This window comes from Bos indicus x Bos taurus, chromosome 9, assembly GCF_003369695.1.
Source record: "Bos indicus x Bos taurus breed Angus x Brahman F1 hybrid chromosome 9, Bos_hybrid_MaternalHap_v2.0, whole genome shotgun sequence".
In the NCBI taxonomy this organism is placed as follows: domain Eukaryota; kingdom Metazoa; phylum Chordata; class Mammalia; order Artiodactyla; family Bovidae; genus Bos; species Bos indicus x Bos taurus.
Window position 1 is genome coordinate 76,204,109 of NC_040084.1, and position 25,999 is coordinate 76,230,107.

General features: G+C 40.9%; 1 protein-coding gene across 1 annotated transcript; it reads left to right on the plus strand.

Moving 5' to 3' along the window:
* The first annotated feature begins 9,042 nt into the window (after positions 1 to 9,042).
* Positions 9,043 to 25,814, plus strand: SMIM28 (small integral membrane protein 28). The gene is made up of 3 exons (XM_027552142.1): positions 9,043 to 9,153; positions 12,210 to 12,556; positions 25,658 to 25,814. Exons 1-3 carry the CDS (start codon positions 9,043 to 9,045, stop codon positions 25,812 to 25,814), a joined length of 615 nt encoding a protein of 204 aa, XP_027407943.1.
* The last annotated feature ends 185 nt before the right edge of the window (positions 25,815 to 25,999 follow it).

A 25,999-nucleotide genomic window follows, 5' to 3' on the forward strand; every position in this document is an offset into this window, starting at 1 on the left:
CACTCAGTCGTGTCTGACTCTTTGCGACCCCATGAATCGCAGCACGCCAGGCCTCCCTGTCCATCACCAACTCCCGGAGTTCACCCAGACTCACGTCCATCGAGTCAGTGATGCCATCCAGCCATCTCATCCTCTATTGTCCCCTTCTCCTCCTGCCCCCAATCCCTGCCAGCATCAGAGTCTTTTCCAATGGGTCAACTCTTCGCATGAGGTGGCCAAAGTATTGGAGTTTCAGCTTTAGCATCAGTCCTTCCAAAGAACACCCAGGACTGATCTCCTTCAGAATGGACCGGTTGGATCTCCTTGCAGTCCAAGGGACTCTCAAGAGTCTTCTCCAACACTACAGTTCAAAAGCATCAATTCTTCGGCACTCAGCCTTCTTCACAGTCCAACTCTCACATCCATACATGACCACTGGAAAAACCATAGCCTTGACTAGACGGACCTTTTTTGGCAAAGTAATGTCTCTGCTTTTGAATATGCTATCTAGGTTGGTCATAACTTTCCTTCCAAGGAGTAAGCGTCTTTTAATTTCATGGCTGCAGTCACCATCTGCAGTGATTTTGGAGCCTAAACAAATAAAGTGTGACACTGTTTCCACTGTTTCCCCATCTATCTCCCATCAAGTGATGGGACCAGATGCCATGATCTTCATTTTCTGAATGTTGAGTTTCAAGCCAACTTTTTCACTCTCCACTTTCACTTTCATCAAGAGACTTTTGAGTTCCTCTTCACTTTCTGCCATAAGAGTGGTGTCATCTGCATATCTGAGGTTATTGATATTTCTCCCGGCAATCTTGATTCCAGCTTGTGTTTCCTCCAGTCCAGCGTTTCTCATGATGTACTCTGCATAGAAGTTAAATAAGCAGGGTGACAATATACAGCCTTGATGTACTCCTTTTCCTATTTGGAATCAGTCTGTTGTTCCATGTCCAGTTCTAACTGTTGCTTCCTGACCTGCACACAAATTTCTCAAGAGGCAGGTCAGGTGGTCTGGTATTCCCATCTCTTTCAGAATTTTCCACAGTTTATTGTGATCCACACAGTCAAAGGCTCTGGCATAGTCAATAAAGCAGAAATAGATGTTTTTCTGGAACTCTCTTGCTTTTTCCATGATCCAGCGGATGTTGGCAATTTGATCTCTGGTTCTTCTGCCTTTTCTAAAACCAGCTTGAACAACTGGAAGTTCACGGTTCACGTATTGCTGAAGCCTGGCTTGGAGAATTTTGAGCATTACTTTACTAGTGTGTGATCCAGCAATTCCACTCCTGTGCATATATCCAGAAAAAAACTGTAATTCAAAAAGACAAATGCACCCCTATGTTCATAGCAGCACTGTTCACAATAGCTAAGACATGGAAACAAGCTAAGTGTCCATCGACAGATGAATGGATGAAGAAGATGCGGTGCATATGTACAATGGACTACTACTCAAGTATAAAAAATCAAAATAATGCCATTTGTAGCAACATGAATGGATCTGGAGCTTACCATACTAAGTGAAGGAAGTCCAGAAAAATAAACAGAAATACCATATCAGTTACACATGGAATCTAAAACATGGCACAAATGAGCCTATGTATGAAACAAAAACAGACTCAGATATGGAGAACAGACTTGTGGTTGCCAAGGGGACAAGGGGTGGAGGAGGGATGAACTGGGAGTGTGCGGTTAGCATATGCCAACTATTACATATGAAGTGGATAAACAACAGGTCCTACTGTAGAGCACAGAACTACATTCAATATCCTGTGACAAACCACACTAGAAAAAATATTTAGGTAAGAATGCATATATGTGTAAAATGAGTTACTTTGTTACAACAAAATTAACTTTGTTACTTTGTTACAGCAGAAATTAACACAACATTGTAACAACTATACTTCAATCTAAAAGTTTAGAAAGGAGTTTTAAAAAAAGAAATGCTCTATCCTGTAGCAATATGCATCAGGATACTCAAGAATCTGGCAGGCAGGGTAGCGTGAAAATAAAACTAAAGAAAAGAACAGCAAGGTAGACTTGCCTCTATCACTACGGAATTAAAAGACTGAGGGGTGTGTGTGTGTGTGTGTGTGTACATGTGCATGCACAGCTAACCCTAACGTGTGTGTGTGTGTGTGTGTACATGTGCATGCACAGCTAACCCTAACCCTCTTTGTGACCTATGGACTGTAGCCCGCCAGGCTCCTCCGTCCATGGGGTTCTCTAGGCAAGAATATTGGAGTGGGTTGCCATGCCCTCCTCCAGGGGATCTTGCCCACCCAGGGATTGGAGACACGTCTCCCTCCTTGGCAGGCAGATCCTTTACCATTGAGCCACCTGGGAAGCCCCATAAGATGAAAAAACAGAACCCTATTTTACCCAAAGCATTCAAGTGCCTATAAGATGTCAGTACTTGACTGAGCTTTAGGAGAATGTAACTTAGAAGATAATTCTTTGTCTTCTATTAGTGAAGTAAAGAAAGACCTTCACACAGTTTCAACACAAAATATAGCATGTGAGCTAACAAAACTATATATTGGGTTAGCCAAAATGTTCTTTTTTATTTTTCCACAAAATGTTACAGGAAAACCCAAACAAAAGTTGTGGCCAACCCAACATGTGGTACAGAAGCAGTTCAGAGGAGGTGGTAGTTGACTGTGTCCAGCAATGGAGGCAAATCAAGGGAGGTGTCAAAAGAGAAGTGATGCTAAAAAAATAATACGAGTTCTAATTTTTCCTATGAGGCTTTGTATTTATGGTCAGAACACATCTGCCATCTCTAGGACTGTGCACCAAACATAAGACTGCTACATCCGTTAAAAGAGGGACGGTCTTCTGTCATTTAAACTTCCTTTGCTTCACAAATAGTGAGCCATTTGGTACTTTCAGACCTGGCTCCTGGAACTGTATCCTCTTGGAAAACCTTGGACAACCTTTCCCCAAGATTGTTTAATTCAAGTCTTAACTTCCTAATCTACAAAATTAGTAACAATTCTTATAAGAGTTACTATAAGAAAAAAAGATGATGGTAATGACAGTTTAAGTATCGCAAATAAGTCATGAGGTTCTTCCATCCCATCTAACCCACGCTCCCTGTCATATATATGAATAAAGAGCTATGCATAAGCAACATGGATGAAGCTAGAGATTGTCACAGGAGAAGGCAATGGCAACCCACTCCAGTACTCTTGCCTGGAAAATCCCATGGGAGGAGCCTGGTAGGCTGCAGTCCATGGGTTTGCGAAGAGTCAGACACGACTGATCGGCTTCACTTTCACCTTTCACTTTGATGCATTGGAGAAGGAAATGGCAACACATTCCAGTGTTCTTGCCTGGAGAATCCCAGGGATGGGGGAGCCTGGTGGGATGCCATCTATGGGGTCGCACAGAGTCAGACACGACTGAAGCGACTTGAGCAGCAGCAGAGATTGTCACACTGAGTAAAGTAAGTTGGACAGAGAAGGAGAAATATGACATATTTTATGTGCGGGATTGAAAAAGAAATGATACAAATGAACTTATTTACAAAACAGAAACAGACTCACAGACTTGGAGAATGAATTTACAGATACCAGGGTGAAGGGTGGGGGAAGGGAGAGGGAGTTTGGGATCAGCATGCCCACACTGCTATAATTAAAATGGATAACCAACAAGGACCTACTGTATAGCACATGGAATTCTGTTCAGTGTTATGTGGCAGCCTGGATGGGAGGGGGTTTGGGGGAGAATGGATACATGTACCTATGTGGCTGAGTCCCACTGCCGTTCACCTGAAACTATATTCAGCATGTGAAATGCCAGGCTGGATGAAGCACAAGCTCTAATCAAGACTGCTGGGAGACATACCAATCACCTCAGATATGCAGATGACACCACCCTTATGGCAGAAAGTGAAGAAGAATTAAAGAGCCTCTTGATGAAAGTGAAAGAGGAGAGTGAAAAAGCTGGCTTAAAACTCAACATTCAGAAAACTAAGATCATGGTATCTGGTCCCATCACTTCAGGACAAATTGATGGGGAAACAGTGGAAACAATGACAGCCTTTATTTTCTTGGGCTCCAAAATCACTGCAGACAGTAACTGCAGCCATGAAATTAAAAGACACTTGCTCCTTAGAAGAAAAGCTATGACCAACCTAGACAGCATATTAAAAAGCAGAGACATTACTTTGCCACCAAAAGTCCATCTAGTCAAAGCTAGAAAAGTCAAAGCTTTTCCAATAGTCATGTATGGATGTGAGAGTTGGACTATAAATAAAGCCGAGCACTGAAGAATTGATGTTTTTGAACTGTGGTGTTGGAGAAGACTCTCGACTCCTTGGACTACAAGGAGACCCAACCAGTCCATCCTAAAGGAAATCAGTCCTGAATGTTCATTGGAAGGACTGATGCTGAAGCTCCAATACTTTGGCCACCTGATGTGAAGAACTGACTCATTGGAAAAGACCCTGATGCTGGGAAAGATTGAAGGCAGGAGGAGAAGGGGACAACAGAGGATAAGATGGTTGGATTGCATCACCGACTTGATGGATATGAATTTGAGCAAGCTCCAGGCAGGAGTTGGTGATGGACAGGGAGGCCTGGCATGCTGCATGGGGTCACAAAGAGTCAGACATGACTGAGCGACTGAATTGAAACTATCGTTAACACTGTTCATCAGCTATATTCCAATAAAAAGTTTTTTAAAAATAAACCATGCATAGACAAATTATATGAGAAATGTTAATCTAAAATCCACCCACTAGTTCCTGTTTTAAATTCATCAATTTGATTTCTACACATTTGTGATCATTATTCTATTTTAAATATGCTGAAGTTTTCCTTGGTTCCTGGTTCAGAAAACCAAAGGCCAAATGATTGAAAATACTCAAATTCATAACCAGAGAACACAGTAAGCTTATAAATTTCATATATCCTGCTTCCTGATTTTTCTGGAGAATTGAAATGTTAAAAAAAAATACTTTGTAGATAGAAAACTTTAATTGACAGGAGGAGGGAAATTTCTAGGATGATGGAAATGTTTTATATCTTGTTTCACATGGTGATTATAGGAGTGAATAAAACTGTCAAAATTCAAACTGAACACACAAGATCTTTGTTCTGTTTGATATTATTCCCCCATAAAGTTTTTTAAAAACCTTTTGCTCAAACCTCCCTTTCCATAAGTGTTCATATTCTTCCAAAGTAAATTTGTATCAATAATTTCTTTTTTATTGTCATACCTGGTTGGTTTTAAAACATCACTCTCAGGTAGTTTTTTTTTTTTCAATCCATATTGCTAAGGACTTAGTCAAACTGTGTATGTCTTTCTTTCCAGATTATCAGGGCCAAAGCTGAACAGAAACCAAGGCCAAATCTGCTGACCCTTCGCTGAACCCCTGGGCCTCCATGGACTCTGATGCAGGCAGCGATTCGTCACAGTGCTGCCTGCCATCTGCTGATTCGTTTTTCAGTCATCCTAATCAAATATAAGTTTATTTAATTCCTATAATTGTATCTTGAGAAAGTGCACTGACAAGTTTGCTAAAATTCAAATGTATTTACTAGCTTAGAAATTAAATGTAAAAAAAAAAAAAAAAGCTACCATTTTACAGGCATATCTCATTTATTTCAATCTGCCCTCACCTTGAGTTTTCAAGGGCTTTTTCTCCATCACTGGCCCAGAAGATGAAATGTGTAACACAAAGTCAAACTCCCATAAGTTCCACAAACCAGAAGGAAACCAAAAAATCTAGGTAGTTATTGAAAATAAAAATAGCAAATTGACAATGTTGAGTTTAAGGAAATTAAGAAAAAACAGATCAAATGAAATGGGCGAAAACAAGCCAATGTTAAAGAGGGAGAAAAGGAAAACAATTAAGTACAGCATGGAAAAACTCTTCTCTCCTCAGTTCTAAAATACTTGGAGAAGTTTCAGAGGTAGCTCATCAAACTTTCAGAATTATTATAGTCAGTGTTTATAATTAACATCATGCTATACAAGTCCTAAGCAGAAAAGTCTTGGTGAAAAGCCCACTGAAATAGGAAGTGTCCTGTCTTTTAGTGTAGAGAAAATGAAAAAGATCATGTACTCTGGAGGCCTAAAAAATAAAAAAGACTTTAATTGCTAAAATCCACACAGGTATAACTTTCTAGAGTTAAACACTACAGCATTTCTGTAAGCAGTTACAGCAAATTCAGGCTATTGGCCCTGTAGGCTAAGCATATATTAATAAATTGGAAGTCACACCAGAGATAACATTATTTCATTAGAAGTTTCAAACCTCATTCAAATTTTTTAAAATCACTAAGATAATAAATTTTCTAGACTTTTAGCAGTAATACTAAACTTCTAATCCAATTCTGAGAATATAAAGAAATATGATGGTATAAAAAAACAGGAAATTACATGTGATATACTATTACTAACTAAAGTACAGATTTTATTCAAACCTCACAAAATTTTATGCTAGACCCTGATGCTGGGAAAGATTGAAGGCAAAAGGAGAAGGGGCACAGCAGAGGAGGAGGTGGTTAGATAGCTTCACCAACTCAATGGACATGAGTTCGAGCAAACTCCAGGAGATAGTGGAGGACAGGGATGCAACCCATGGGATTGCAAAGAGTTGGACATGACTTAGCAACTGAGTAACAGCAACCCTGACAATGGGTTCTAACTATTATCTGTGGTCCAGTTCTCACTCCTAAACTCCAAATACTCAAACTCACATATACTGCAAACTTACCATGTCCAAAACTCAACTCCTGATCTTTACTCGTCTTGTTTAAAAGACAAAACAACCTGCCCTATCCAGTCTTTCCCCTCCAGTGGTCATCCTTCCTATCACTCAAGTCTAAACCAGAATTCTTCTCGATCATTTTTCAATCTTCTACCACCTTTAGTGGTAGAACAAACAAATCTTGCTGACTCTAAAATATATCTAGAATCTCACCACCTTCACTTCTATAATACTAATCTGGTCCGCTATTTCTCAAGAGTCCCTGCTTTTGCCTTTAATTGTTATATCAATTTCCCACCCAGAGGCCTGAGTGATTCTTATAAAATGGAAGTCAGATCTTGTCACTCTTCTGCTCAAAACTGCATGGCTTCTCCCTCTTACTCAGAATAAAAGCTGAAATTCCTAAAATGATCTATAAACCCTGCACTCTGTGCTGTACCTTCCACGTATCCTCCCCACCCTTGTATTCTATCTTCTACTTTCTTCCTGGCCCACTGCTCCAGCCACTCTGACCTACCAGCCATTCTGAGAACTCACCATGCATGTGCCTGTCTCAGGGCCTTTGCATGGCTATTCCCTTTGTCTGCAACGCTCTTCCTTCTGAAATCTTCACGACTCAGTCCCTTGAACCCTTCAGCTTTTTATACAAACATCACTTATGCTGTGAGATCCTAACTGACTGTCTACTTTTAAAATGCCTCCCCACTTTCAGCATTTACTGTGCTCCCTGTGCGTTTTCTCCATAGAATTTATCACCTTTTGATGTAGTACATGTTATTTATGTAATTATATTTGTTCTTCTTGGTCCCCTCAGAATGTAATAAAAGCAGGAAGTTTTGTCTGGTTCATTCAATGCTGGAGGAGGGTCAGCGTTACAGATTTACATTTAATGCATTTGGTCCAGATTTCCAATCTGCTTCTCAAGAAAGGAAGCTATTTAAATAAGTAGATAAGATGGAGAAAAGGTCAAGACCATAGTCTTGGCAAGGCCATCGACATGCAAAAAAGTGAAATAGTGCAGTGGTCCCTAGGTGCTCCTAGGTGCTCCTCATGTTTCAATGTGGGGACACAGGATTGACTTAAAATAGAACACGTTCATGGAACAAGGTAACATGTCAACCAAAAGCACAAAATCAACTAATTCCACAGTAAGAAAGGAAAGCATGAAATGACAAAGGTGTTCCACAGTAGGATACTGACTGACGTACTGGGATCTCAGTGAAAACCCTTCTCACAAATAAGTTTGACAAAGTGCCAAAGTGCATTGGGGAGGACAGCTGTCTTTGAAAATGTAATGAAAACTATGGACCTTTCCACAAAAATTAAATGTATCTAAAAGTTCAGAAAGTTCACCACCCTCCCCTAAACCTATCCGTAGACCACCATGGGCCAAATGCTAAGAATCTTAATTAAGAAAAAAATATATATCCCACTTAAAATATGACTTCAGCATCATAACAATCACTTGAATGACGCCTGGATAGGAATATTGGTAGTTGCAATATTGATTTGCAACATACTGAGTAAATATTTGAAGCTAAAGTTTACTACAAGGAAGAATCCAACAGCCATGTCTTAAATGTTAAGTTCTCAATACATATGTAGAATTAAACATCCCCAAGTTACCTCAGTGAATATGCAAATTGAAAGTTTCTTACTGCTTGATATAATTTTATAAAGTTCATAAGGTAATTCATAAGGAAGACTATGTAGGTACTGGTAATTTGACTTTTTTAAAAAAACTGAAAACAGCAAACATTCCATCCAAACAATCTGAGCCATTGTCTCTCTGGCTTCTGTACAATTTTATCATTTAGCATCTTTCATCTAAATAATTCACCAAAATGTAATTAATGAGTCTTGCTTCTCTACCAAATACCCGCTTCTCCCTGTACCACAGAATCCAAAAATAATTAAAGGAAATTCAGGTTGGGTAGTTTTTCTTGCTCAGCTATATCTCTGGAGAGGGTGTGGTAAGGGAAGGGAGAGGGTCTTATTTACATCAAATATAAAAGCTCTTTACTCACTGAGACCATTTGCAGCACTGTAATAACACGAATGCAAAGAACATCTGTCTGAAATCTATTCTGTGTCTGGTATCTGATTCCATGCTTATATGACGAAGGCCACAGAAGCAAACCCAGAGGCACGGAATTTAAATATAGTCCTCAGAGGTCTCTCTGGTTGGTTTCTTTTCCCTTGTTGATCCTCATCAGAGAACAAATTTACCAAGAGCCATCAGCTGAACACACCCAAGCTGGATGTGGGCCAAGAAGCAGCAGCACTGTTGAGATCTGGGCAGCGAGGTGGAAGGGGAACCAGGGCACCAGTCGGGTAAAAGCATGCGGGCACTGCTGGGCAGCAGCTGGGGGAAGTTTGGCCACGCCAGCCGGGGAACATACGAGTGGTTAACCAGCGAACCCAGCCTCCCTCTTCTGGAAACTCAGCTGCAGGTCTGTACCTACAACTTATGCCTTTTCTTCCCCCAAAATATCCTTGTTAGCTTTAAAACCAACATCACCTATATTGTTAGGAAAACTTAGTGGCAACATTTTACATTACAGGTGTGACAAAAATATGAATCCACTGACTTGACCTGGTGTAAGGAGGTAACTTGAAAGCTGGATTCTTTTGACAATGATAAATTCAAGTAAAACTTGTCACAGAATATTCTGAAAACACCTGAGATAACAAATATATAAAAGAACACCTGAAGGCAGAAGTCAGCAAATTCTTGTCTGGGTATGACAAGGTTGCATTTTTGCTCAGTAAGCAATGTCTACATTTAAAAAACAATAACAAAAAAAGAAAGAGATTCCGGTTGGCCCTCCAACTGTTTCTAAGAAGCCAGGGATCTTACTTCAGGAGGGGCAGCAAAGACTTAAAGAGGTTTTGCCTCCAAGAAATGCAGCAGCTGCTTTGCTTTATCTGGGAAGTGCCCAAAGGGGGTCCCAATCTGAGGGTTCGTTAAGGAAAAATATTTATAGAAACCTAAAAACTCAGAATTAATTTTATGGTCAACAGGAAAGTGAGTGATACCACTGTCCCACAAGAAAGAGGGAAAGAAACCTATTTTCTTGTTTTCTAGAAAGTTGAGGGTTGAGATTGGTATTTAAGTTCTCTAAAACCAATTTTTACAGAAATAAATTATACACATATATGATATATCCTTCAGCAGTTACACTTTCTATTGCCTTTTTCTTTGAAGTAATCCCTGTACTGCAAAGTCCTTGAGAAATATTAAAAAGCCACCTTGAGAGTAATGAACCATTTAGAATATTTGACTAAAGACATTCTTTCTGCATTAAAAAAAACAAAACAAAACAATTTGAACCAATATACTATGAATCATTTAAAAAACAAAGATACCATCATAAATTTGTTCTATAGCTCCATGGTCTCTTAATTAGGGGGGGAAAAAAAAGTTCTTTATCTCAAGAAATTGCCCTAATCTGCTGTATAAGTATCAATATCTGGACAAGATAACTCACCCAATGGAAGTACTGATTCCAGAAGGAGACAGTAGCATCTTTCTCAATTTTTTTGCAACTAATACCATTAGTGGTATAAAGTAAGAGGATTACATAAAAACTTTTAAATAGAATATTAAGTATCTTCATATTCAATGCATATGGAACTTAGAGGGTATAACAGTGTTTAAAATTTGATGCCCACAACGGTTCAGAAACTTATCCACATTTATTGAAGGAGAAAGAAGAAAAATCAGTTATATAAAATGGTCCGTGGTTATCAAGGTTGAAGAGTGATTAAGTATTAAGAGATAATAGCTTTAACATTGTAAATGATTTATCTAATGGGAGAAAATAAACATAGTTTAAATTGCTTTTTGAGTCCAACTTGTTTTAATAGTTGTAGTAAATTTATTTTTGAGTTCATCTATTCTTAAACTTATATAATCAAAGTCCTTGTTTTATCCTAACAGATTTTAAGAGTTCTGATAAACTAGATTATGTGTGAGAAAACTGAACAAATTCATAGTTCGTTGATTCATTATATTCTCAAGCCAACCTTCCAAAAAAAGATGATTTTACTCTCATTTCATACTGAAGAAAAACTAGAATCAGAGCGGGTAAGTGAATAGTCCATGGTCACACAGGTATCAGAAGGTCATATCGGAATTCAAGACCACAGCTGTCAAAGCCCAAAGATGACGCTCTGCTGCTCAAAAAAAACTTAAAAAATTGTAAGGATTTTAAGCTAAAATATCATAACTCATATCTTACCAAAACAAAATATCTAACAGGGTAAATATTAAATAGACCATCTAATTTCAAGTCAAAATAGCATCCATAGTTGTAAATTCTTTAGGAATTAAAGATAACAACAACAAACACTAGATAAATCAGTCTCTTAAACATCAAGGCCAGCAAAACATTTGTTCTTTTCACCAAAATCAAGGCAAAAAACCCAGCTCTCATAATTCTACTAGTGTAAGCTTTATTTTAAATCAGTAGATCTTAGTATGTTGTTTTTTTAAACACAATTATAAGGTTTTACACTGTTTTCTTTCCCTCTGTAGTAGTAAATACTAACATTCACATGCGTTGTGAATGCAGAAGCATTTTAATACTTATTTCTTAGCAGCTTTATGTAAAGAGATATCTATGCAATTTGGAACAGGACTTCTTTTTTCATACCTTGCTGTTGGAGTATCATTCTGTGCCTATTATATTGTTTACTCCACCAAGAATCATCATTATTCTTATAAGCTGATACTATCAAATCAATACCTTTTAGGTTATTCAAAAATTTACCTGTAATTCTTTTTCTTGAGTTCCAAATTTCTATATTTATCCTACAAATATTGCAAAAACAAACTGAAGGAATTTCACAATCTCAATCATCATAAGCATTGGCTATCCAATCAGATTTCAAATGTTATTTATATGTCATAGGAGCATGTAACAATGTCAGATTTTACTCCAGAATCAAAGAAGTTCCAAATGACCCTTGTGCAGCATAAAACATTATTGGTCTAATTCTAAATAAAGTACATAAATAGTAAGAGTTCTCATTCAATGAATGTGTGATGGACCTACCAACTAAACCTTATTCTAATATTTTTACTTCAGTGGATATATTGTAGGGTATCCTCATGTACTTTTGACATTCTGAATTCATACTTTATAAGTACACTTTAATTCATTGGCATAAATGAATGATTAGAGTGATTTTTAGAGTGAATAAATGATGGTGAAAGTGAAAGTCACTCAGTTGTGTCCAACTCTTTGCCACCCCATGGACCATACAGTCCATGGAATTCTCCAGGCCAGAATACTGGAGTGGGTAGCCTTTCCCCTCTCCAGGGGATCTTCCCAACCCAGGAATCAAACCCCGGTCTCCAGCATTGCAGGCAGATTCTTTACCAGCTGAGCTATGAGGGAAGCCCAAATAATGGTAGAATACGAAATGAAGACAGAGGCCAACCTTAGAACTCCAGGGGTCTTCTTTCCCCATCTTCTAACTCTATTCCGTTCCCCAACGCCAGGGCACCCAGAAGAGAAGTTCCACCCGGGAGGATGTGGAGCCCTTCCTGTTCATCCTTCTTCCAGCCACCGTCCTGCTCTTCCTGGCCTTTCTACTGCTCTTCCTGTATCGCCACTGTCAGACCCCTCGGCCCCAGGGCCAGGTTTCTGTCCTGGACCTCCCAGAGCACCCGCCTGCGGGGGAGATGACCGACTTCCTGCCCGGCTTACCCTGGAGCAGCGAGCAGACCTCCCCTTACTCCCCACTGCCCCCAGAGGCTGCCCTTCTCTCCAAGGTGTGTTCACCGCCCTCCTATGAGGAGGCCACCAAGGATGCTCCTGGGGAACAGGCTCTGGACGCGGGCATTCAGTGTGGAGTGGGTTCACCTGGGCTGGATAAGCAAATATAAACTGCTCCTGAAAACCATACAGAGCATGGCCCTCCACCCTTCAAACAGCCCACTCGGGCAGGGGGACAAGGGCCTCTGGACCTAAGAAGCTGTTAGTCACTGGTGGACACCGGGATGAATGGGTTGGGGATGGGGGTGGAGCTCGACAAATGTCAATCTTGTTAACTTATTTTCAAGTTCCTTAGGGGAAACTTTCCCCAGGTTGTTCTAACAATGACTGGGCTCTTCTATAACATATACCCCTGAGAAAAACAAAAAGTTCTAATATGAGTTGAGGGGAAAAAAGAATTACTAGGGAACATAAGAACTCTATAGAGAAAGAAAACAGAAAAATGTTGATAAGCCAAAGATAACTACTTCGACCACCAAATAAAACTTTTCTTTCTACACAAGTTGTCCAGGGCCTCATTGTTTCACTTCTGTGTGAAGAGGCTTGGAGAGTTCTAGAAGGAGAGAAAAAAACAGCTCTAGAGCTGCAGGGGTCAGTGGACCCAGTGTATTTTCAAGGCTGTTGTAAATAATGGTGAAATATATTTAAATATTAATGAGGAAAGAACTGACATTTGCAAGCATTTTAGCTAAAAAAAAAATAAAGTGCTACAAAATTCTCTTGTGAGTAGCATCGCTCTGTTTACCTTTTGACTTGCTTCCTAGATTTGGCTTGGTTATGTGGGAATGTCTCACACTAGAATATCAGGGGCTGTCTCTAACTGTGCCGTGGCAGGACAAAAGATGGCTGTTCCCACACATTATCTTGGGGGGACCCGGTAACAATGTATGTTCATCAAGCAGTATTAAGAGTAGAAATCAGTTTAACATTGGAAAGGAAAAGTCAAATCTTTTTTATTCCCTTATATAGGATTGAAGGATTGTTTTATTTTTCATTTTTGCTATACAGTAGGTCTTCGTTGGTTATCCATTTTAAATGTAGCAATGTGTACAAGGAAAGGTCAAAATCTTAAAGAGAAACACAGATAAGCTCTAATGGGGTCTTATAAATCACATTGTTCAATTGCTTTGCAGATGTCAAAACTAGAGCTGAGAGAGGTTAAATACCTCCTAAGAGGCAGAGCTGGGACCAGAAGCCTCTCTGACCTGGGTCAGAGCACCTTTCATAGTGCCAGCTGGTCTCCCAAGAAAACTGCAAATGTGGAATTTCAGTGCCCACTCCAGACTGGGGGTCAGGGCTCAAAATAAGATGGACATAGCTGAATTTGGAATGGATACAAATCTCCCTCTGTGATTTTCAAATGGGGAGGTAGAAGTGAGTCATTTACACTTGGGGGCTGTATCCGGATACCCATGGGGGTGGCAAGGTGGCACACAAGGTCCTTAAATTTGTATTCAGTGCTGTAATTTCAGGGGTAAAACTTTTTTGTTTTCATAGTATAAACTAAACAACCTTCTGATGGTTCAAAATGAACAAAAAATGATGACTCTTCAAAATTTTTGACATGAACATTTTTATACTAGATACACAACATGGTAGAGTTGTAGAAAAATAACAAAGTACACTGCATTACTTTTCAAATGTAATCTGATAGAAATACTAGCAACTTCTTTCAAGACTTAAGCAAAATATAATCTGAGTGAAAAATCAATAAAATTTATTTCAGGAAAATTGTACTAAACAATTCTCTAATGGTCTTTAAGGGAAGTAAATAAACAAATGGCAATGAGAAGCTCAGCAGACAGCCTTCTTTTTTTAATCCTAAGAATCTAGTTCTCTGTGAGACTCTGTTGATTTCCCAACTGCCATTTCTTCCTTTTCCTTTGCTAACAGACCCTGATTTGGTTCTGAAATCCTAGGACCACCTGTGAGAGGCAGACAGATTTCCCTTCCCCCTGCCCACACCAGTGGATACACAATGAGAGTTAATCATGGTGATCTCAATTCCTTGGCCAGGGACTGATTTGGTCTTTGGGGCTGATGGGGGAAATGTACACAGGAGGAGAGGCTTGCTCTAAAAAAAGACTGCCTCACATTAAAAATAAATGCATGGAAGGAAACACTCTTCCTCTCTGCTGGATGTTACATGTCTGTATGTGGTACCTAGGGCTGTTCCTTGGAGAAGGCAATGGCACCCCACTCCAGTACTCCTGCCTGGAAAATCCCATGGACGGAGGAGCCTAGTAGGCTGTAGTCCATGGGGTGGCTATGAGTCGGATACGACTGAGCAACTTCACTTTCACTTTTCACTTTCCTGCATTGGAGAAGGAAATGGCAACCCACTGTAGTGTTCTTGCCTGGAGAATCCCAGGGACGGAGGAGCCTGGTGGGCTGCCATCTATGGGGTCACACAGAGTCGGACATGACTGAAGCGACTTAGCAGTAGCAGCAGGGCTGTTCCTTGCAACCAGAAGCAAGACATTGGCCAGGACTAGTATTGAGGATAGTAGAGTAGAAAGATGGACAATACCTGGGTTGATGATTGTCATGCTGCCTAATAACCCTGCAAATGTCTATATTTTCATCAGAGTATACCTTTCCCACCACTAACCATTTAAGCCACGCTTGGTATTTGTAGACAAAAGCATCCCAAATACCACAGTTTCAAAGGCCAATATGGAAATGCATTGTCATGTTTTAAAATATTCTGATAGGGTTTCCCTAGTGGCTCAGTGGTAAAGAATCAGCCTGCTAATGCAGGAGACACAGATTCAATCCCTGGTCTGGGAAGATCTCACATGCTGCAGAACAACTGAGACTGAGCGCCACAACTTCTGAGCCCATGTGCTGCAACTACTGGAGCCCGAGTAACTCAGAGGCAGTGCTCCGCCACAATGGAGCCACCACAAGAGACGCCGCCACAGTGAGAATCCCACACATCACGACTGGAGAGCAGCCCCCGCTCGCCGCAAGTAGAGAAAAGCCAAGACCCAGCACAGCCCAAAATAAGCAAACAATAAATGTGTTTGTGTTTTGGTAGACTTACTTAAAATAAGTAGTCAATGCTAGGACTCATTGAAGACTTTACCAGTGATAAAGGAAACATTTTCTTTTGTGGAACCAAATCAAGCTGTAAGAAAATAAACTACAGCCCCCAGGCCGAATTCCACTATATTTTCATCAGAGAATACCTTTCCCACCACACACCATTTAAGCAACCTGTTATGGTTCATCCTGTGAGACAGACTGATTTTTACATTTTTCAATAGTTCAAAAAAAAAAAAAAGGATATTTCATGACACATGAAAGCTATATGAATTAGAATTTTAGTGGCTGGAAATAAAATTGGAACCCAGCCATTCCCACTTGTCTATGGCTCTTCCTACATCAAGAGTCAAGTAGTTACAGCAGAGACTATTTGATCTTCAAAGCCCCAAATACTTACTGCCCAGTTCTGAAAAGGTTTGCTGACACTTGCTACACACCAGTAGACTTCAACCCTAGTGCATGGTAGAATTACTCAAGGAATTTTTAGAAATACTGATATCAGGACCCATATAGACCAATTAAACAGAAATAGAGCCAGAGATTCTAATACAAAGACAAGTCATTTTCTAGGTAATGTGAGTGGATACAAAATACAGGTGAGCTTCTATCCAGGTGTAAGGTACCATGTTTAGAGAAAATAAGTGTGTAAATCTAGCTTTGAGCCATCATTTATAACCCAACATTCTCTGTAAATACTTCCCTGAAGCCATCAGCGTAATGTGCTGTTGCTAAGGCACTTCAGTCGTGTCTGACTCTGTGCGACCCCATAGATGGCAGCCCACTAGGCTTCCCTGTCCCTGGGATTCTCCAGGCAAGAACACTGGAGTGGGTTGCCATTTCCTTCTCCAATGCATGAAAGTGAAAAGGCAAAGTGAAGTCGCTCAGTCGTGTCCAACTTTGGCGACCCCATGGACTGCAGCCCACCAGACTCCTCCATCCATGAGATTTTCCAGGCAAGAGTACTGGAGTGGGGTGCCATTGCCTTCTCCGCAGCATAATGTGCATCTGCTACCAATTCAACTCACAAAGCAGGATTTGCAAACAGAATATTAGAAACAATCATGTAAACAGTGCATCCTTTTTTAAATGTTGACACAACTGGCATACACGGGTAGTACTAGCTGTTAGCACTCCAAGCCACAGAGTGGAATTTATAAAAAACCAGGGATGAAAGAACTAGATTTTAACAGCTAAAAAGTATTTGGAGAAGCAATAACTGTAGCCAGAAAAGATTAAGAATGGGAGGGAGGCGACTTCCCTGGCAGCCCAGTGGTTAAGATTCCACGTTTCCAATGCAGGAGGCCTGGGTTCTCTCCCAGGTCAGGGAACTAGATCCCACATACCACAACTAAAAACCCTCAAGGCTGCACTAAGACCCTGCATGGCCAAATAAGTAGTTTTTTTGTTTTTGTTTTTTTTAAGAGGTAGTATAATAGTAACAGTGACCAGAATGTAGACATTTTCACTAAATTCTACATTGGATCAGAAAATATCACTAAGGCATCATTTTCTACAAAAGAAAAGGAGTCCAGTTTCTGGTCTGGCATGAAAGGAGCTTGAAAGTCATTTCTCCATCATAACAACAACAAAAAGCCCAAGAAACTGAAAAATCAACAGCTCCTCTTAAATTCAGCGAACTGTGGTCATAGGGCAAACCATTGGCCCCACACTCGAGAGAGATGGATACAGAAAATCACAACTTACCTTCAGCAGAAGCCCACACATATAAACCTCCTCAGGAAATGGGGCCAGAGCTGGGGAAAACCGAACTGCAACTGAAGGACTGCCAGAGGCTCAGAGTAGGCAAACCTGAGAACTAAACACTCCAGAGGGACCCACACTCCGTGAATTTTGCCTCTAGGAGCCCTACCAGATTCTCACAGTGGAGTTCTGAGGAAAAAAACCTTATTGTGCTTCCAGCAGAAAGAGAGGAAGAGGGACCATCCCGAAATCCATCACCACGTTCTGTTCTTTGTAACAAAGCCTGCCCTCAGGAGAACTACTTCTCCAGGGCCTAACCTGCTTGGGTTTTATCAGAACCTAACTCACCTGGGAGGGGGTGGGGAATCTGCAGGCCCAGCTGATTCTAGTCTCACACTGCAGAGTGGGCAAACACCCAACTAGCTTATTCTAATAAAGGGGAGAAAAGGAAAAAGCAACAGAGAAGCACTTACGAAGTTCACAGCCCAGTGGCACAGGCTCACTTAAAGACTGGGACCTAATCATAAAACTATAAAACATTTTCCCTTCCCCCACATCTAACCACCAACCAGCACGTAATTAAAGGCCTATTTACTGCAGTTCTCTTTGCCTAGGACATCAAGTTTACCCTTCAAGAAAGAATTGTATACTAAAAGGCACAAAACACAATTTGAATTAACAGAGTAAGCATCAGAAACAGATCCAGAGATGGCAGGAATGTTGTTGGAATTATCAGGCCAGGAATGTAAAATAAATATGATTAATATGCAAAGAGCTCTAATGGAAAACACAGACAACAAGAACAGAAGGGCAATGTCTGCAGAGAGACTGAAATTCTATGAAGGAACCAAAAAGAAGTGCTAGAAACCAAAAACACTGTCACAGAAATGAAGAATGCTTTTGATGAGCTTATCAGTAGACTGGACACAGTTGAGGAAGGAATCTAAGGAAATATTAATAGCAAATTTCAAAAGGGAAAAGCAAAAAGAAACAAAAAACTGGAAAAAAAAAAAAAAACAATATACAAGAGTCGTGAGACGACTGTAAAAGGTGATGGTGCGTGCATGCTCAGTCATCTCCGACTCTTTGCAACCCCATGGACTGTAGCCCACCAGGCTCCTCTGTTCATGGAGTTTTCCAGGCTCTTGCTGGAGTGGGTTGCCATTTCCTACTCCATAAAAGACCCTGATGCTGGGAATGATTGAAGGTGGGAGGAAAAGGGGACGACAGAGGATGAGATGGTTGGATGGCATCACCGACTCGATGGACATGAGTTTGAGTAAACTCCAGGAGTGGGTGATGGACAGGGAAGCCTGGTGTGCTGCAGTTCATGGGGTCGCAAGGAGTCGGACATGACTGAGTGACTGAACCGAACTGAAAAGGTGTTACATAGGTATAATGGGAATACCAGGAAGCGAAAAGAAATACTAGAAGCAACAATGACAACAAATTTCCCTAAATTAATGTCAATCACAGATCCAGGAAACTCAGAGAGCATCAAACAGGAAAACAAACAAAAAATACCCCTACACCTGGGCATTTCGAATTCAAACCACAGAAAACCAAAAATAAAGGAAAAATCTTGAAAGAAGTCAGACGGGGTGAGAGGGAAAGTTTTACATATAGAAGAGGAAAGATGAGACCAACAACTTCATCTCAGAAACCATGTGGTCCCAAAGACCAAATCAGTCCTTGGTGAAGGAACTGAGATCACTGTATCTGATATTAGAATAAGGCATCCTAAGTCCCACCATGTTCTCAGCGCAATGCAGGACTTTGCCGTACAGAGTTAAAATAAAGCTTCTCCTTCTCCAATTCCTCCCCCCATATTCAGACAATACACATAGTTGGATGTTTTGAAAGGCCAGCATTAGCATTCATCCTCTCTATCTGGATTCTGAACAAGGTGAGGCAAAAGTTACAAATTCTCACTTTAAGCATTGAATCTTCTTGGTTCTAAATTATTCATTATTTACTCCTTTATCACACTAATAAGCCCTGCCTCAGAGAGTTAATAAAAAGATCTGATGTTAAAACACACATCCACCATAAGGGCAGAGTAAGTATTAGTACCTTTCTCTATTTATCTTCCCATATACGATATCAGACATTCTCACTCTCTTGTAGGGAAACTAAGATATCAGAACCTACTCAGCCATCAGCCTTACCAGGCTAAATGCCCAGAGCTCACATCATTTTTAGGGGCCCATGAAAATATTTTAATTTCTTTTAAAACCAGAATTTAAGAAGTTAATTTGGGGCGGGCATCAAAAATTATATTCATCTTTATAACAACAGAGACGTAAAATACAAATGTTTGTATTTTTCTACAGAGGAAGGGACCCACCAAAGCAAAAGTGCTTTGGGTCCATCACAGTTATAATGCAGCCCTGGGAGGAAGGCTGTCCCAGATCAAAGGAAGCCAACTTTAGGCAAGGAAACCAGAGAAATCTGAAATTTTTTCAGAGGAAATACCATTGCCTTCTCCCGTGAGTTACCTAGTTGTGGTATATTTGGTTTCCACTTTTACTTCACGTCATGAACCTGTTAACATCAGTGTGGATATCCCTCTATGTTTTTTAAAAACACTCACTGCAGTCTCAGAAGTTATATCAGCCTCATACTGATTAGAATTGATGTTTTACTTTTAAAGACATTCCCAGCTTTAGACCTTAGCTTTCTTATCCTTAACCCCACATTCAATAAATGTCTCTTCATTTTCTGTGGTCCATGAGAAAGGTGGTTCACAGGTGCTTCTAAAGACACTCAATCACGATCAGTGTCTGATAAATTCAGATTGGCATTCATTCAACATTTATCAAGCAATTATGTGTCAGGCACCAAGTGTAAACGGGGCTTCGTGGGTTGCTTTGTGTCTAAATAATGGATGACTATTAAAATTCTTACCCAAACTAAAGGAGAAACCAAGCAAAAGAAAAGATTACATTTTCCATTAGAATACCAAGTTGCTATCCATTTTATAGTTATATTTGAGATTGTAGTAACTATAAAAAGACCAAATATGTAATTACATTGTGAGTACAAGAATGGCCTCTGAGTAAACAATGACTTGAATGTAAAATAAAAAAGGCTGAGCACTGAAGAATTGATGTTTTCAAATTGTGGTGCTGGATAAGACTATTAAGAGTCACTTGGACAGCAAGGAGATCAAACCAGTCAATCCGAAAAGAAATCAACCCTGAGTATTCACTGGAAAGACTGATGCTGAAGCTGAAGCTCCAATACTTTGGCCACCTGATGTGAAGAGCCTACTCTTTGAAAAAGACCCTGATGCTGGGAAAGATCGAGGGCAGGAGAAGAGGGCAACAGAAGATGATACGGTTGGACAGCATCACTGACTCAATGGACATGAATCTGAGCAAACTCCAGGAGACAGGGAAGGACAGGGAAGCCTGGCGCGCTGCAGTCCATGGGGTCGCAAATAGCTGGACTCAACTTAGTGACTGAACAACAACAGCAACAAAGGGCAAAATTCTATACGTTTCTAAACCCCACCAACACCCACTACAGCACCATTCGTAGACGACATATAAATTACTCTTTTAGCTATTATTCCTGAAATAAACCACCTCAAACAGAACGGCATTTTAAAAAGCAGCCATTTTTTTAATGCTCACAGATTCTGTAGGTACTGCCTGTGTCTGCTCTGTGACCTCTGGGGCCTCAGCATGGAAGAAGGGAGGCTGTCTGGAGGACAAGGAGCTGGCGTTGTCGGAACCCCTGGTCACTCACGTGTGGTGATTGTCGCCAGCTGTTAGTCAGGACCTCAGCTAGGAACCTACACGTAGCTTTCCTTGGAACTGCCTGGGCTCCCCTTCAGCAGGGTTGTTGGATTTCTAAGAGCCAGTAGCCCTAGAACTCGGTGGAAGTGTTTAATAACCAGGCCTCAGAAGTCACACAGTCTGCCCAGTTTCAAAGAATAGGAGCAGAGGCCTCATTCTCTCATGGCAGGTGCAACAAAGTCACGTTATAGGAACAGCATGTCGGATGAGAGACAATGTGGCAACTGTCTCTGGGAAATAAAGTCTGCTTCAAGGATGGAATAATCCATGACCAAAAGACATCAGCAATTGGCATTAGTACTTCTCTCATATATTTGAATTCTCCTTTGACAACACGGTGGGATTGCCCTTTCACACCCTCCCAAAGTCAGTTAAGGCCTGATGACGTGCTTTGGTCCATGAAATATGGATGGAAGTGCAGGAAGCACTTACAGTCAATCCTCATGATTCCTAGATTCCATACTTGCAAATTCACCTACTTGCTGATATATCTTTGTAACCCTCGCATCAATACATCACTTTCTGGCTCATGGGTGGACGTGTATATGCGTAGAGTGGTGGAAAAAACCAAGCCACCAAAGACACATTCCCAGATAAAGTCGAACAAGGCTAAGCTCTGTTTTCTACTTACAGGTCTCATACATTGTCCTTCTCATAGTTTATTTAGTGGCACATTTTTCACATTTTTGTGCTTTTTGTTGGTGATTTTGCTCTTTTAAATGCCTCTCAGGCATAGTGCTGAAGTGCTATAAGTGCTCCTAAGAGAAAAGAAGGATGGGATGTGCCTTTTGGAGAAGACACAGAAACTTCAAGAATGCATAAGTTACAGTGCTGTTTTTTGTGAGTTCAGTGTTAATAAATTAACAGCATATATTAGGGACTTCCCTGGCAGTCCTGTGGTTAAGACTCCATACTCCCAATGCAGGGGCACGGGCTCAATGCCTGGTTGGGAAACTAAGATCCCACACACTGCACAGTGTGGCAAAATAGATTAATAAAAGCAGAGTTTGTCAGAATGGATTTTAAAAAGGCTACATATTGATGAAAATATAACCAGAGGTTCAGAGGAACCTAAGTCTGTATTTCCTGTAGTACCAATGGCTCAGTATTCACTAGCTCAATGTCCATGGTGAGTGTATAGAACATACATAGCTGCCATGAATAATGAGAGATGGCTCAAATTCCTGCTGCAGGATTCTCCTGTGCTTGCTCCCCTGCTGGGATGAACTTGGAGACCCTGGTGATATAAAGGTGCCACAGTGCACCATCACAAATGCCATAAATCTTAAATAAAACATCTTCACAATGTCATGTAAATACTGGTTAGACATGAGCTAATAAAAAGAAAAAATTTTACTTTAATTAATCAATAAGAAAACTAGCTAGATAATTTGACATGTTAGTATAAAACTTGAGTCTTCTGAATTTCATTGTTCATTCTAACTGAAATTAATTTAAAATAAATCCCTTTCTTTCCTTCCTTCTGTTCTTTTACATGACTAATTATCAACTTGTAAATATATATAATTCAACTTAGTCACCTGTTATCTTAATTAATTGTATATTTCAAACCCTATAAAATGAATGTCTCCAAATGTAGCCTCAGTTTTTATACAAATAAAATACTCTTCCCCTCAAAAAGCATTGATAACTGTAAGGTATGCTACAGGTGAAAAAGAACAACAAATTTCTTAAGCAACACTGTAAATTACTTTCTTTTCCTCTTAAAAAAAAATATTGCTGTAAGGTAAAATTGTATTCTCAACTTGGCAAATTTACCTATGGAATGGATCACATCTGTTACATGAGTTAAAATTCATGTTGATATATGGCAAAACCAATACAATATTGTAAATAAAATAAAATAAAAATAAAAAATAAAAAATAATAAAAATAAGTCAAAATTAATTATTTAGCCTTCACTAAATAATTCAAACATATCTCAGTAATAGTAATAGATTTGCTATAAACCCTAGAAAGTGTCATATATCCTCAGACCACTGCATACCTGTTTGAGCAGGAAACGGGAAGGAAACAAAAAGACATAAATTGCTTTAAAAGCGCTAGGCCCACAGAACATGATATTATCCAGGAACAGAAAGGAATGGAGCACTGATAGATGCTACAACATAGATGACTCTTGGAAGCATAACACTAAGTGAAAGAAGCCAGTCACCAAAGATCACATGTTATATATAATTCCATTTATATGAAATGTCCAGAATTGGAAAATCCATACAGAGAGAAAGTAAAGAGTCAGACATGACTGAGCGACTAACAATGTACTCTATACACTATTGAGACAGAAGATAGATTACTGATTGCCAGGGACCCGGAGGCTGGGTGTGCTGTGTGCTCAGCTGCTTCAGTCGTGTCCTACTCTTAGCAACCCCATGGACTGTAGCTCGCCAAGCTCCTCTGTCCATGGGATTCTCCAGGCAAAAATACTGGAGCGGGTTACCATGCCTTCCTCTAGGGGATCTTCCCAATTCAGGAATCAAACCCAAGTCTCTTTTGTCTCCTGCATTGACAGGTGGATTCTTTATGATCTGAGCCACCAGTGGAGATTAGGAGTAACTGCTAAATTGTATAGGGCTTTTTTCTGGAGTGATGGAATGCTCTAGAATTAGTGCTGATGCTTGTATAATACAATGAACATACTGAAAAACAATGAACTGTATTTGTTAAAATGGTGACTTTTACACCCATGGCTGATTCATGTCAATGTATGGCAAAAACCACTACAATATTGTAAAGTAATTAGCCTCCAATTAAAATCAATAAATTAAAAAGATAAATAAATAAAATGGTGACTTTTATGTTATGTGAACTATATATCAAAACAAAAAATTTTTAAGGTAGACCCACTGCTGCTGCTGCTGCTGCTAAGTCACTTCAGTCGTGTCCAACTCTATGTGACCCCATAGATGGCAGCCCACTAGGCTCCTCTGTCCCTGGGATTCTCCAGGCAAGAATACTGGAGTGGGTTGCCATTTCCTTCTCCAGTGCATGAAAGTAAAAAGTGAAAGTGAAGCCGCTCAGTCATGCCCGACCCTCAGTGACCCCATGGACTACAGCCCACCAGGCTCCTCCGTCCATGGGATTCTCCAGGCAAGAGTACTAGAATGGCTATCATAAAAAAGTCAGATAATAACAAGTGTTGGGTAAGGATATGTAGAAACAGAAAGCTCACACCCCACACCAGTGTGGAAGTGTGTTCTAACCAATGGACCACCAGGGAATTCTGTGGTACAGTCACTTTAAAACACCGTCTGCCAGTTCCTCAAAAAAGTAAATATAGAGTTACCATTTGACCCAGCAATTCCATTCCTAGCTTTTACCCAAGAGAAATGAAAACATGCCCAACAGAAACATATATACACATGTGCACAGCAGTATTACTACTCAAGCCAAAAGTTTGAAGCAATTCAAATGATCATCAACTGATGAAAGAATAAACAAAACGCTTATCGAACTGAATATTTTTCAGCCATTAAAAGGACTGAAGTACTGATACATGCTACAATGTTGATGAACCTTGAAAATATTTTGTCAAGTGAAAGCAGCTAGTCAGAAAGGTCCACATTCTATATGCTATGTTTGTGTCCTCCTAAACATTTGTATGTTGAAACCCTGATGCCCAATATGATGGGTTAAGAGGTGGTGGCTTTGGGCAGTGATGAGGTCATGAAGAAAGACCCCCACATGAGTGGGATTAGTGCCCTTATAAAAGAGACCAGAAAAAACTCCTTCTGCCATGTAAGGGTACAATAAGCAGTCTGCCAGAGGAAGAGAACTGTCGTCTGACCTTGCTGGACTTGGACTTCCGGCCTCCAGAACTGTGAGAAACACATTTCTGCAGTTTAGAAGTTACCCAGTCTGTGATATTTTGTTAGAGCAGCCAGATGTATTAAGACATTGTATGATCCCATTTATAGGAAAGTCCAGAACAGAAACAAAGAGCAGATGAGTGGTTGCCTAGGACTGGGTGGTGGAGATTTAAGAATGACTAATGGGGTTTCAGTGGGGTTTCTTTCGGGGGTGGAAGATGAAGACCATGTTCTAAAATTCACTGTGGTGACGGTTGCACAACTGTGAATACACACTAAATACCATTGACTGGTATGTCTTAGGTGGGTGAACTGTATGGTAAGTGAATTTTTTCTCAATAATTCTCTTAGAAAAAAAAAAGACTAAATCTAACCAAAAACTTCTAAAATCACTAGGGCCTGGCCACTGTCCCCTCTTTCTCTTTCCCATCACACTTTCCCAGCCTGTTACATCTGATGGGGTGACTTAAGGGTTTGGGGGCTCTTTGGTGGGGAGAGGACAAGAAACCAGGACAGTTCAAGAATTTCTCAGGGTGTGACTGTGGCCTCACCCACTTCCTTCCCCTGGGCCCCTCACTGCTGTTTGGACCCTAAGCTCCCGTCTAAGGTGTGAGTGGGGCGGCCTGCTTGCCTGTGTCCCGGGATCCAACCCGGGCACGGAGCATTCGGCCCACGAGGGTGCGGACAGGGGCGGCCAAGGTCAGAGTCGGGAGAAGCATCGCCTCACCCCGCCCCCCGCCTTCCACTGAGGCACTCAGGAGGGCGAGCCGTGCTCACCTCCCTCCGCAGGCGTAGACCCGTCAGCAGAACCGGCTCGCCGCGCGGGTGGGGCCGCGGGAGAGGTTCCCGGGCCGGTTACACGAGAAACCCCACGGGCCGGCTGCTCTGCCCTCCTCCGCCCCCGGCTCCCATGGTGGACGCCTCTGCGTGCCTGCGTGTTAACTAAAATACAAGGGCGAGGGCGGAGGAGACTCCCAAGGAAAGCCCGGCCAAGCCCACGGGACCCGCAGGAGAAGCGGCCGGCCGGAGCTGCCCCGGTCGGGATCGGGGTCGCTGCGTCCCCTCCCGGTCGGGGCCCCGCAGTGTTCCGCGGACTCGGGGCTCCCGCGCTGCGCGGAGGTGACCAGGCGT